The following is an 11490-nucleotide window of genomic DNA, read 5'->3' as shown; positions in this document are numbered from 1 at the left end:
AAAAGTACATGTTTGTCAAGATTGATCTTCATGATGCGCATATTGTCTGTGCTAAAGCCTTCCTGTTCGATTCTCTCGCACAGCGCCTGCCTGCTTGATCTATGCGACACCCGCCCCGAGATAAAGATGCGGTTGGCCTCAGCCATCGTCGGACCCCTTACGTTTTTTCCTGTCGAAACAAACAACGCCTTTCAGAGACAGCCAACGAAACCGGGTTTCCAGTCACCGCATCCGCATGTCAGCTTCTCGATAGCTGCCGCTCACCTGCATCAATCTCTAACTTAAACCGTCCCCGCCACGAGAGAGCTCTCAAGCTTTAACATCTATCTCTCCTTCCTGTTAGCTCGCCGGTGGCGTGTGAATAGTGTTCCCTGTCGAGAGCGACCACCGCTGACTAGCTGTAAGCCTGCATCGTATTGCCCGAATACCCAGGCCCAGAGCCGAATAGGAACTTTGAAACTTTCTTGAGCCCGAGGCTCGTTATCGCAATGCTCGCGTGGTCTTTGTACCATGAAAGATTATCCTCAGTCCATAGTCTAGACCACCACCTGAGCTTTACTTTGTCCTTAGTCCAATCGTCAGTGTCAGGAATGGCGAAGAGTGCCAGCTCCTGTTGGTGCTTCCCAACATGGTTTTCGTAATCCATCAAGGGCATATTATCGAAGCAAAAAGGGCACGAGAGTTCCATTTCATCATCCATGGGAAAAGACCTGATCATGCTATCGGTGTAGCCGTTAGGAAAGTAAGATAGATCATCTGAATGCTGTGTTTTCAAATGCGTGCTACACTCCGATGCTGACGAGAATGTGCAACCGCATCTAAATATGCAGTAAAACAGTATGAAGTGATGTTTGCGCATGTGTTTCATCCACTCGTCGCTTGTAGCGAGATTCCGGTCTGCCGCCTCGCAGTCTTCTTCCAAGCAATTGTACGGCTGCAGGTCTTCGTATACGTGTTGTCTGAGAATGATTAGCAGCGGCAATCGAGGTTCCAGAGGCTACTTTAGTTACCTCCAGGTAATATCGTCTCGAATATCAACGAGTGTGTAGCAAAGTTGGCATACGAATGGCCCACCGCGTGCTTCTTTCGGCATGTCTAGGATCGACGACGACCGCTGGGCCCCTGCAGACGTGGAGTTTTGGAAGGTCACTGAACCGATAGCGTCCTCTGAAGATGAGTCCTGGTAGATGTTGGTCTGTGAGACTTGGTTCAGGTGATCTGGAATGAAGGATGCCGCAGGATCTTGTGGGACCTCCATCATGTTGTGACCCATCTGGCCATCTACACAATGCAAAAGCCTCTCTTGATGAGCCTTCCTGTACTCGATATGCTGACGCCGCCTCGATATGGCCGTCCCTAGTCGCTGTGCAAGATAAGCTTGGATGCCCTCGAACTTTGTGACTACGTGCTGGGTCGCTAATGCCTCAAATGCAGAGGTATCTGTATGATAGCTAAGGTATCGGTCCCATTGACATGGATCCTTAATCGTGTCGTTAAGTCTCGTAAGACAGTCGACGATGTCAGGAACTTGTTCTACGAATACTTTTATGTCTGCGGAAATATCGGGATCATCGTCCACAATCGAGTCTAAATGAAGTATGAGACGATTTCTTCTTGATTCGAGCTGCAATCATTCAACGTACCTGGTGCCGACCACAGATCCTTGAAAGCCTTTCTGATTCTCTCAAGGATATCAAGGAGGCTTTTTAAGAGCTGACGAACGTGGTCTCTGAGTTTTGAATCATTGCGTAGCCGGCATTCGAGGGAAAGGCTGTTGGTATTGTGTATTTCATGTATTTTGGCCCAGACCTTGAGAATAGCTTGCTCATCCGCAAGCGTTGGTTTAGCTTTGGGAAATTTGAAAACCAAGAGACCAGTGCCAGGGCTTAGGTCAATGTTTAGCAGGTGAGAGAATTGAGCTTCCGCTCTCGATACAAGACTCGCGATACTTTCTACCATCCTCTCGATGAGACAGCATGAATATGAAGGCTGTAGTAGGCCGGTAAGGCTGTATCTGATTGCTGTTAATGCTTTTTTCAAGCCATCAGAGATTGACGCTGGCGACGCGGATTTAAATGCCAGCGTTCCACATAACGGACAAAGGAGCAAACATCCACGACGCTGTTCAGGTTCAGCGGCAACGAGGTCACGTTTCTTTCCTCAATCACACGTGTGACATTGAACAGAGTTTCATTGTCTTTGGGCAAACGAAGATCCCGCTTCATGCACAAAAAAGTCAGTCGGCGGTGTGGACTTCAGACTTGTGAATTCCACGATGCTGTTTCTCGTCGCTTCTCTCCCAGTCGTTGGACACGTTTCAGCACGTAATGTCAAGCATCAACTGGTTCAAGAGACGTTTTGGCCTTGATACTCAAAGAAAAGTGGGCAAAATCTCACCTTCTAAGCCAAGTTCTCCTGTTCGTTACATGTAATTTCAAGAGAGGCCAGATGGACTGAAGAGTCAACGATTACAAGAGAATTTAAGCTTGCAACTCTGCTCCCAACGCTTCCAGCCACGAATAAGAACGTGTTTAGACTATTTAGAAAGACATGACACCTCTGCAGTCCATGATTTCCCAGAGGCCCAACATTGAAACTGCCTGAGAAAGGCGGTAGATAGGTATTGAACTTGAAGTAACTGGGCTATTTGATCGGATTGCTGGAGGTGGAAGATTTGCGATAACATTACACATCCATAGACAATGTTTGATCATCGAGAGGCCACTGCAATAGCTCTATGGCTCATCAATATCAGTGTTGCTGTCATCCCTGGGTTTTCGGTTCTGAAAGTGTTGCCCCGTTCATGGCAAAGCTACTCGGGGTGGCGTCGGGAGGCATCGTGGTCCCAGTCGTCTCCGTGCAGTTGAAGAAGCTCCTGTTAAGGGGTGGAAGGTGATAGCGTTGGGAGACTTAATGAAAAGTACTCTTTGTCGAGATTGGTGTCTGGATTGGTCTTGTCATCTGGCCATGAGGCTTTCTGTTTGGTTTTTTAATGGAGCCGGTCTGCCTACCCTACGCTACCAACACTGGATGAAAGGTCAGTTTGATACGATTGACGCCAAAGGCAGCCTGGGGCTATTACATGGATGACGTCCTCGCCGCCTCCCCCATAGTGCCTGCTAAGAGACAGGCGCTTTTCATACTGACGACTTAACGGCCTTCTTAATCACAATAAGCTAGCAGGAATCGTCACTTAGAGCCTGTTCGGCCCTTCTGGCCCCCAGAAGAATCGGTGACGCGCTTAAGTATATGATAGTTGATGATGTAACTCATAGCCATCAATGTAGAATCCGGGTTGACCGACTTGTGCAGCCTCGATAGGTCTGAAGACGGAAGAAGAGTTTGTTTAATTATGCTGACTTGGCCTGCATACGAATCACCTAACTATCTACTTCTCTAGGCGCTATGGGTATTGAGAGACATCAACATGTCGTCCAGAACCTGTCTGAGCCACAGGGCTTCTTGCTTGATTTTATCTCCCAAAGCTCATCTACTTCCGTTGGGCAAGGTCCAAGAAATCAAGAGTTGTTCTGCGATGCCGGTCGTCATGTTCCGCCTCTTCGTACGCTTCTTCTCGGGAAACCCCGCCATTTCCTGCAAAAGGTCGAGGGTATCTAGGGGTGAAGTCTCGCATAGAATTGTCGTCTGCGCCGCTCTTATCATGAAGCCAGGCTGCCGGACTCGACTCGCCGGGCTCGTTGTTGGAGCTTAAGGGTTCTAGAGCGGCGGCCTGGGCGATATCTGGCTGTGTGCCGTTTCCGAGGTGGTCCACTAAGACGGCATCGCCTTGAAGAAGCAATATATCCTCAGTTTGCTGTTGTTCGATCCCTCGACCTCCGGTATTGAGCCGATCTTGAAGATCATCTGTGTCCTCTATATATATTTGTAATCTTTGCATCAACGCGGACGTGGAATAATCATTCGCGTTGCTGTACGCTTCTTGTTCTACCTCGGTCTGATACTCAGGCGCTGGATGGCCGGAGTATTGCTTGGGATAAGAAAGGGATCCATCAGGCGACGAGTTTTCGGCTGCAAACGCGTGAGCTCGTTCCAGATATTCAGGTTTCCTACCAGTGCTCATACCTGCAGGACTTTGTGCTGCTCGTCGCTGCCTCTCCGCTTCCCATCGTGCAGGGTCAACCTTCGAAAAGTCAAACATGACCTACAATATCATTAGTATAGGGGGATCCGATCAATCTGTTCACCTGACATACGTTTGTTAAGTTGAAGGAGGATGTGATGTGGTAGCCCTGGGTGTCCTGCCCAGTTTGAGGGTTCTTTAAGATTTCCTCATTAGTTCTGCAACGCGAATATGAAGCTTTCGGGGGGGGGGGGGGGTTTATCGAAGGGGTTTCTTACTTCATAATGTCCAGGGCTCACTGAGGCGTCGTCTCCGAGATGGTGGCGGACATCAGTAGTGATGACCTCCCGATCTATGCCGTCTTGTGGCACGAAGTATTCGTTCATTCTGACAGGCGATGAAGCTCGACTACTCGAGGTTGATGGGGTTGGCTGGTGCCCACGTTGTTCTTCTGGCGGCGTTTCGACCTGTTGCTCCCAATTTTCCGCGGCCGAGAGTTCAGGCTCTAGCTCGTCCTCAGTCTCTGAGCAATCAGTGTTTGAGTCCAAACCTGAGTTTTCCTCCGTAGCCTTGCCAATCTTTGAGGTATCTTCATCCGCATAATTGTTGATGGGAAGGGCAAACAAGGCTAGCTGCCGTTGATGCTTACCAACATGACGTTGGTAGTTCTGCAGCGATGGCATGGTCTCGAAACAAAGTGGGCAAGGAACTTTCGCGCCCTCATCCAAGGGTTGAGAACTCAGCATAACTAGGTTGTCGATCTGGTCGCCGCGTACCATCTTCCGATGTTGCGTCTCCAAGTGTTCTGCAGACTGAGACGCAGAATTGAAGGTACGGTCACAATCGAAAGGGCATCGCCATACCCTTAAGTGACGCTGCAGCATGTGTTCCATCCACTGATGTCTCTTGCCGAACTCTCTACCTGGCGTAATGCAGTCTTCGGCCAGGCAGTTGTACGGACGTAGGTCGTCGTATACATGTTGCCTAGGGATAGAGGTTAGCTAAGGTAAAGTTAACGTATGTGATGGGATGGTGAACTACCTCCAAGCATGAGTGTCTCTTATCTCCACGAGCATGAAGCAAAATTGGCATTCAAATGGTCCGTCATATGCTTCCTTTGGAAGATCTGGGATTGACCTTGCTTGTGGGTCACCTATGGATGAAGCTTCGTACGAGGTCACGGAAGCCATCTCTTCTCTTGAAAAAGATTCATCATACTGATTAATCTGCGAAAGTTGCTTCAAGTAATCGGGGATAGAAGATGCCACTGTACTCTGTAGGATCTCCGTCCTGTTAGTATCTGCCTAGTCATCCATAAGATGCGAAAGCTTCTTATGGTAAGCCTCCCTATACTTGAAGTACTGACGCCGACTCGAGATTGCCTTTCCTAGGAGCTGCGCAAGCTGATCATCAATTCCCTCGAATTTTGCGCTCACGTGTTGGATATCGTGATACTCATACGCCGTGGTGTCTGTAAGCTTCGCTCCACTGAAGCGATCCGATCGCACTGGATTCTGAATCATGATAACGAGTCGCATGAGACAATTGATGATATCAGGAAAGTCTTCCATGATTGCGTCAAGCTCTGTGACTATGTCCTCATGGCTCTGGCTGCTACCATCGAGCGTGCTTGGTGGCGATTCCAGGTCCTTGAAAGCCTTGATAGCATCATCAATGTTTTCGATAAGTTCCGTCAGGAGCTTCCGAACATGAAGTCTTAAATTCGACGCATCGCGGAGTCGATACTCAAGGGAGGAGCGGTCGGTTTTGTGCGCGCCAACGTTTCCAGCCCAAATTTTGAATCTAACCTGCTCATCCTCAAGCTTTCGGAGAGTTTTCAGAGGTGATGGATGAGATGATGAGCCCTGGGCGACTTGCAGCAGATGGGAGAATTGAGCTTTCGCCTTCAACACCAAGTTCGCGATACTGTCCACCATATTGTGCTTGATGACGGGCGCCATTTCTCGTAGATGAAGGATGTGATTTTGGAAGATGAAGGGTGAATCAGTTTAGAGACGCTACATCTGACTGATATTTTTGGGAATTCAATTTATAACATACTACTGTAGCAGGCGTTGGGTGACTGTTCATTCTTCTTTGTTCGGGAGGACAACGAGCGGATGTGCGCCGTGACTCTGAGCGCATGTTCCACGGCAGCGCTTAGGGTCACGTTTCCAATCGAATGAGGTATTTGGCAACAGAGATAGGAAGCCCCTAACATTTGAGAAAATTACGACCCCGCCTTATGGCATGAATAAATAAAACCATGCTGTGTTGATCAGGCTGGCCAATCCCATGGAGGTGCACTTCCGGGCCAACTGCGGCACTGTGACCCGTCACTTCTCTTCCACTTCCTGCTCAGCAAACTCCAAAACTTCCACACAAATCCTCACCATTAGTGCCGAATCGAACATGTCTGGCTTCGAGATAGCCGGTCTCGTCCTAGGCAGCATTCCCCTCATTACCAAGGCTTTCGACGACTACAAGAGAGTCATTGCGACAACGAGGACCTGGCGCAATTATGACCGTGAGGTGAGGGGCCTAATTAGGAACTTGATGACAGAGCATATCAGACTTCAGAACATCTGCGAGAAGCTCCTCTCCTGTCTGGTATCACCAAACGATTTCGAGCTTATGATCGAAGACCCATTCGGTCCGCTATGGAAACAAGAAGGAGTGCAGAGAAAGATCAAGACGCGACTTTACAGATCGTTTGACACGTTTCAACATGTCATGGAAGATATGGAAGCAGCCATTAATGATATCAAGCAGTGTCTCGGGCTTGACGCTCAAGGAAAAGTTGGGAAATGCTCTCGCTCACAGCCAAATACCACATTCGCTAACTTCAAGAAAGGCGAAGTGGACTGAGGAGTCTACAATAATAAAGGAGTTCAAGCGCGCAAGCTTTGCTCTAAACAAGTCGACATACAAGTATGCGATTGATACTATCCGGAAAGACATCACGGCCCTGGAGTCCATAATCGATACGAACATACACATGGAACCAGCCCGAAAACAACGATACAAAGGAAGGCTGGCTGGCCTGATACGTCAAGTATCTGCAAACATGTACTTTGCACTGAGGAATAGCATATCCTGCGACTGCGATTGCAGGCATCAAGTCCACCTGGACCTCACGCCCGATTCCGAGGATGCCACCCACGATCTGGACGATGCTGCGATAATCGAGAAGATTGGGCTCCAACTCGCCATGACATATCAAACCGACACCGGCCGAGCGATTTCCGAGAAACCTGGTCAACAAAACCTCTGGGAAGAAGTCACCGTCAGAGCCTCCGCACCACAAGCCACCTACACATTGGAGACAACACCAACGCCCCAATCGCCTGCTCGACCGAAGCGAAAAGTCGTAAGCTTTGCTTCATCGCGACAATCAACGATTACTACGACTCGCATCGAACAGCCGACCATCGCAAGAGCGATGATGAGCACAATGCCTGCTCTTAATCTCAGTTCTAGGTCGATCAATCTCACCAGACAAGTCAACTTGTGTGCAGAGCTACGCAGAGGTCATGAAAAAGCCGCTACGGATATTTATGGCACGATATCTCATCAGAGCGCCGGGAAGTCTTGGAAGTTCGCCGTATACCCTAAGGCACAACCAAATAATCAACATGTGGGGTCCGTGATGTCGCTGAAACAGATTCTGGAAGACCCCCTCAGCGTAGGAATACCCTACGTGGCTAAACTTCATCTGGCTAAGATGATCTCTTCAAGTTTCCTCCAACTTCACCAAACTCCTTGGCTACCAAATATTCTGACAAACCAAGACGTCTTCTTCATCAAAAACGACTCGCAGTCTTTGCTTGATTATAGGCAGGCCTTCATCATGAAAGAATTTCCCGAAAAGGCTAGGGAGGATGTTTCCTTGAATTCTGATGCCCGCAATCCCGCACTGCTTTCGCTTGGAATCCTTCTCTTAGAGCTCAAGCTAGGCACTACTATCGAAAGACTGCGACACCGGTACGAGATGTCGGGAGACGGGACCCGCAACTTTGACTATGATGCGCTCGTCGCGCAGAGATTATTGCAAGAGATGCCTGCAGATAGCGAATACTTTATGTCCGCGGTCCAGCGATGTATAGGCGCGGGTTTCGGACGGTCCAAGCTGGATTTGAACGATGAGGCTTTCCGACAAGACGTATATGAGAAGATAGTCGCGCCGTTGGAAGCTGACCTGGCGGCTTCCACCCTATGATTTACGGGCTTTACCCCGGTTGGATGTGACACAATGTTGAGATGGATTTTGCACCTTGCCCGTAAGGAGTCTCTTTAACGCATACATGACTAGTGAGATGATGACAATGGAAGCATCACAGGCTAGTTATTCAATTTGAGTCTTGAGGTCCTCGTCCAGTCGCTGTTTACGGAAGGAGCGCGACATCTCGTAAACTTTGCACTGAAGTCAGTCACTCTGAGGGTAGACTTTGAATCTAGCCTGCTCATCCCTAAGTTTGAATCCAGTGTAAGAAAGACCATACAAGAAGACGTTAAGGGGTCCAACTTTGTAAGTCTGCGACAGGTCAGAGAAAAGAGCTTCTGCTTTCGATACGAGACCCGCTAAACTGCCTGCTTTCGGTTCTGAGGGACGACGCGGGAATTCATGGTAAGGCTGTTTCTGGCTTGTTCTTTTTCCTTTTCAATTCATCAGCGAGCTGTTGGATAGGCGGATTTATATGCTGTTGTCCCGGATGACGAACAAAGGAGCACAGCGAGACTGTTCAGTTTCAGCTGCAACGAAATTCTTCCCGAATGACATCTAACATTGAACATGTTTTCATTGTCTTCATCCAGGTGATTTCATCGCGTTCTTCTTGGACTGGGCTGGATCATACTGATTCGACGAGAAGGCACCTCATCGTTGTTCGCGTGCCTCTCCTCCACACCGCCCTCTTGGCCCTCGCTTTCGATCAGTATGGAACGTTTGCCAGAAGATCCATCTCTTTGCAAAGTCCCTACCACACCAATTTCGATCTTGTCGTCTCCTGAAAATGAAAATAGGAAGCAACCGCCGTGATGGCATAGAGACGACTCCATTGCACCTCAGTACCAAGACACCTCGTCAAGATCTTCCATCCTCACTCATCCGTGAAGCAGCGCTATTCCAACGTTCTTCAAAGCTGCTGTCTCTCTTCAGCCACCAGCCTTGCTGGTTATCACCTTTCTCCTCCGGCATTTCGAATTCGACGTCCCAGGGCAATAAGCGACGAGAAGACACTTGACCACCTTTCTCTCCCTTTTCCCTGCTGACCTCCTGGCCCTCGCTCGCGTTAAGGATTGAAACTGGGCCTGAAGAGCTGGATTCTAAGCCACGGCCTTGCCATAACATTTTCCATCGCCTCCCCATGCGCTCCTCATAATCTTTCTGGGGTTCATCACTCCGCCGCTCCCCACACCTTTCTCTCTCCGCTTCACGCTCTTCGCGTTCTCTCAAATCTCGAGCGGTAATTTCGCGCATCCATTTTCTCATCATTTTCTTGTACTCTGCCTTTTTTCTTCGTTTCATGTCAACTTGTGTTCTCAATAGAGGCTCACTTAGCAAAGCAAACACAGCCGCTTCCCTTTGGTGTTCGCCCACGTGAGATTGATACTGAGCAATAGAACCCATGGTTTGAGAGCAGAAGGGACAAGACGTATTTGTTTCCTCCTTCATCGGACTAGAACTGAGGCTGATCAAGGTATCTAGTTGACTCGGGGGTATCATGCCAGGATGCCGTTGACTCATGTGGGCAGCTGACGCGATCGCATTTGGGTAGGTCTCATTGCAGCCTAGTGGGCATTGATATGTTCTCAAGTGGTTGGCGAGCATGTGCTGCATCCAACGAGTCTCTTCCGAGTACTGCTGGATAGGAATTATGCAATCCCTGGAAACGCAAACATATGGTTGTAGATCACTCAGTACGTGATCCCTTTAATTTTTTGAGTTAGTCTAAATACGAAGTGCATGAATGAAAGCATTGAATTGCTATGCTATCTTACTTACATCCACTTATCTTGGTCACTGTGGCTGAGTATCAGCGTCATATTGCAATATGGGCACTGGAATTCATCTGATGTCGACTTGAGAAGCACACTCTCCACCTGGGCCACGATGCCCAGTAAGATATCGCGAGTCCCTTCGTACAAAGTGGATTCCTCGTCTGGACTTGTTATCCGCTTGAAATCGTTGATCAATGACTTTGAGATTGTCAGAGGGGTTGATTCGGCGGCTTTCTGATGTTTGCTACTTACGCCGGAGAGTTGCTCGTTGAGAGGTAGACTCGAATTTGTTGATGTTCGATCATAGGCTCTTTGTCTCAGTGTTTCTCGTCTTTGGAACACTGACTTGCCCAGGCGGTCGGCTAAAAACTCTTCGATTTTATCCCATGTCTCTTGAAAGAAATTGACATAAAGGCTATAGTCTTCTGGTTCTCGTCTCAGTTTTGCAGACATGATACGGTTGTGAGGAGCGGGGTCTCCGGTCGCGACACGGAGTCTTAACAAGCAATCGATCAGTCCACGGATTCCCGTCGCTATCTGTTGGAGTTCCGTTTGTGGTTCCGTCATAGAATCGCCCGAGGTGTTTTCTTGGTAGCTCAGCTTATCCCATGGGACTATCTGTCCAGTAAGGATCTTTTCTGCATCGCCTATTGACTCTTTTAGGCCGTTCAGTAATTTGAGGAGTTGGCGTTGAATATGCGGTGCGGTGCGCAGATGGTGGTCTAGATATCCTCCGTCCAACTCAGTGACATCGCGAGTGGTGAAGTCGGCTTGCCACGTCTTCAACCGGAATAGATCGCTTTTGAGACTCGGAAGTTGGGATGCGACAGAAGGTCCTCCGTTGTACGGTCGCCACATTCTGATTAGCTCTTCGAAAGAGATAATAACTTCGAAGGCGACATCTCCAAGGAATGGCGCCATGTTGAGACGTCAGCCTGGTGTGAGAAGAAGCGATGTTGCCATGTCTTTGGAGTCCTATGATGCTGGTTCAGTTTTGCCAGTATGGAATACGTCCCGGCCGAGGACGGCGATAAAGAGGCTGGCTAAGCTTCGTCGAATTAGTTTCTGAATGGGAACCGAACTGCATTGATATGTATCTGTTTCAAAAGCCAATGAACAACCTTGTACCTCAAAGATGTATTTACCGACGTGTAGAATGACGCTAGATGAGACGACGAAAGTAAGGCACGTATGAAGGACATGGGCGCTGTTGTTGTGGTCCACGTAGATGGTGGGAAACGCGGCGAGACGACTCGAGTCTATCTTGAAGGTCTCCTGCGATTGATTATCGGGAGTTTCCCCGCACCGACGAGAAAGCGCCGCGTCGGGCTGGCCTATGATAGTCGGGCGCTTATCTCCCCTCAATGTGCAAATAATGGAGAGGAGTCGCCTGATGTGCTGACATCTTC

General features: G+C 48.9%; 4 protein-coding genes across 4 annotated transcripts; 1 reads left to right on the top strand and 3 right to left on the bottom strand.

Moving 5' to 3' along the window:
- Window positions 1-394: 394 nt before the first annotated feature.
- CCOS01_03230 (uncharacterized protein) lies at window positions 395-1959 on the bottom strand (the record flags this gene model as incomplete). Its single annotated transcript, XM_060451416.1, has 3 exons — window positions 395-959; window positions 1011-1596; window positions 1644-1959. The coding sequence occupies 3 exons, from the start codon at window positions 1957-1959 to the stop codon at window positions 395-397; spliced, it is 1467 nt and encodes a 488-aa protein (XP_060317681.1).
- A 1531-nt stretch (window positions 1960-3490) lies between these two features.
- On the bottom strand, window positions 3491-6018 carry CCOS01_03229 (transcription factor RfeG; the record flags this gene model as incomplete). Its single annotated transcript, XM_060451415.1, has 6 exons — window positions 3491-4162; window positions 4215-4277; window positions 4360-4893; window positions 4945-5065; window positions 5300-5348; window positions 5448-6018. The coding sequence occupies 6 exons, from the start codon at window positions 6016-6018 to the stop codon at window positions 3491-3493; spliced, it is 2010 nt and encodes a 669-aa protein (XP_060317680.1).
- A 475-nt stretch (window positions 6019-6493) lies between these two features.
- CCOS01_03228 (uncharacterized protein) lies at window positions 6494-8300 on the top strand (the record flags this gene model as incomplete). Its single annotated transcript, XM_060451414.1, has 2 exons — window positions 6494-6880; window positions 6936-8300. The coding sequence occupies 2 exons, from the start codon at window positions 6494-6496 to the stop codon at window positions 8298-8300; spliced, it is 1752 nt and encodes a 583-aa protein (XP_060317679.1).
- Window positions 8301-10081: 1781 nt separating this feature from the next.
- CCOS01_03227 (uncharacterized protein) lies at window positions 10082-11002 on the bottom strand (the record flags this gene model as incomplete). Its single annotated transcript, XM_060451413.1, has 2 exons — window positions 10082-10279; window positions 10334-11002. 2 exons carry the CDS (start codon window positions 11000-11002, stop codon window positions 10082-10084), a joined length of 867 nt encoding a protein of 288 aa, XP_060317678.1.
- Between the last annotated feature and the right edge of the window lie 488 nt (window positions 11003-11490).

Source organism: Colletotrichum costaricense, assembly GCF_030867565.1.
Source record: "Colletotrichum costaricense strain IMI 309622 chromosome Unknown Scaffold_3.1, whole genome shotgun sequence".
Taxonomy (NCBI): Eukaryota; Fungi; Ascomycota; class Sordariomycetes; order Glomerellales; family Glomerellaceae; genus Colletotrichum; species Colletotrichum costaricense.
The sequence above is the reverse complement of the archived record's forward strand: the minus strand, read 5'-3'. Positions and strand labels throughout refer to the sequence as shown.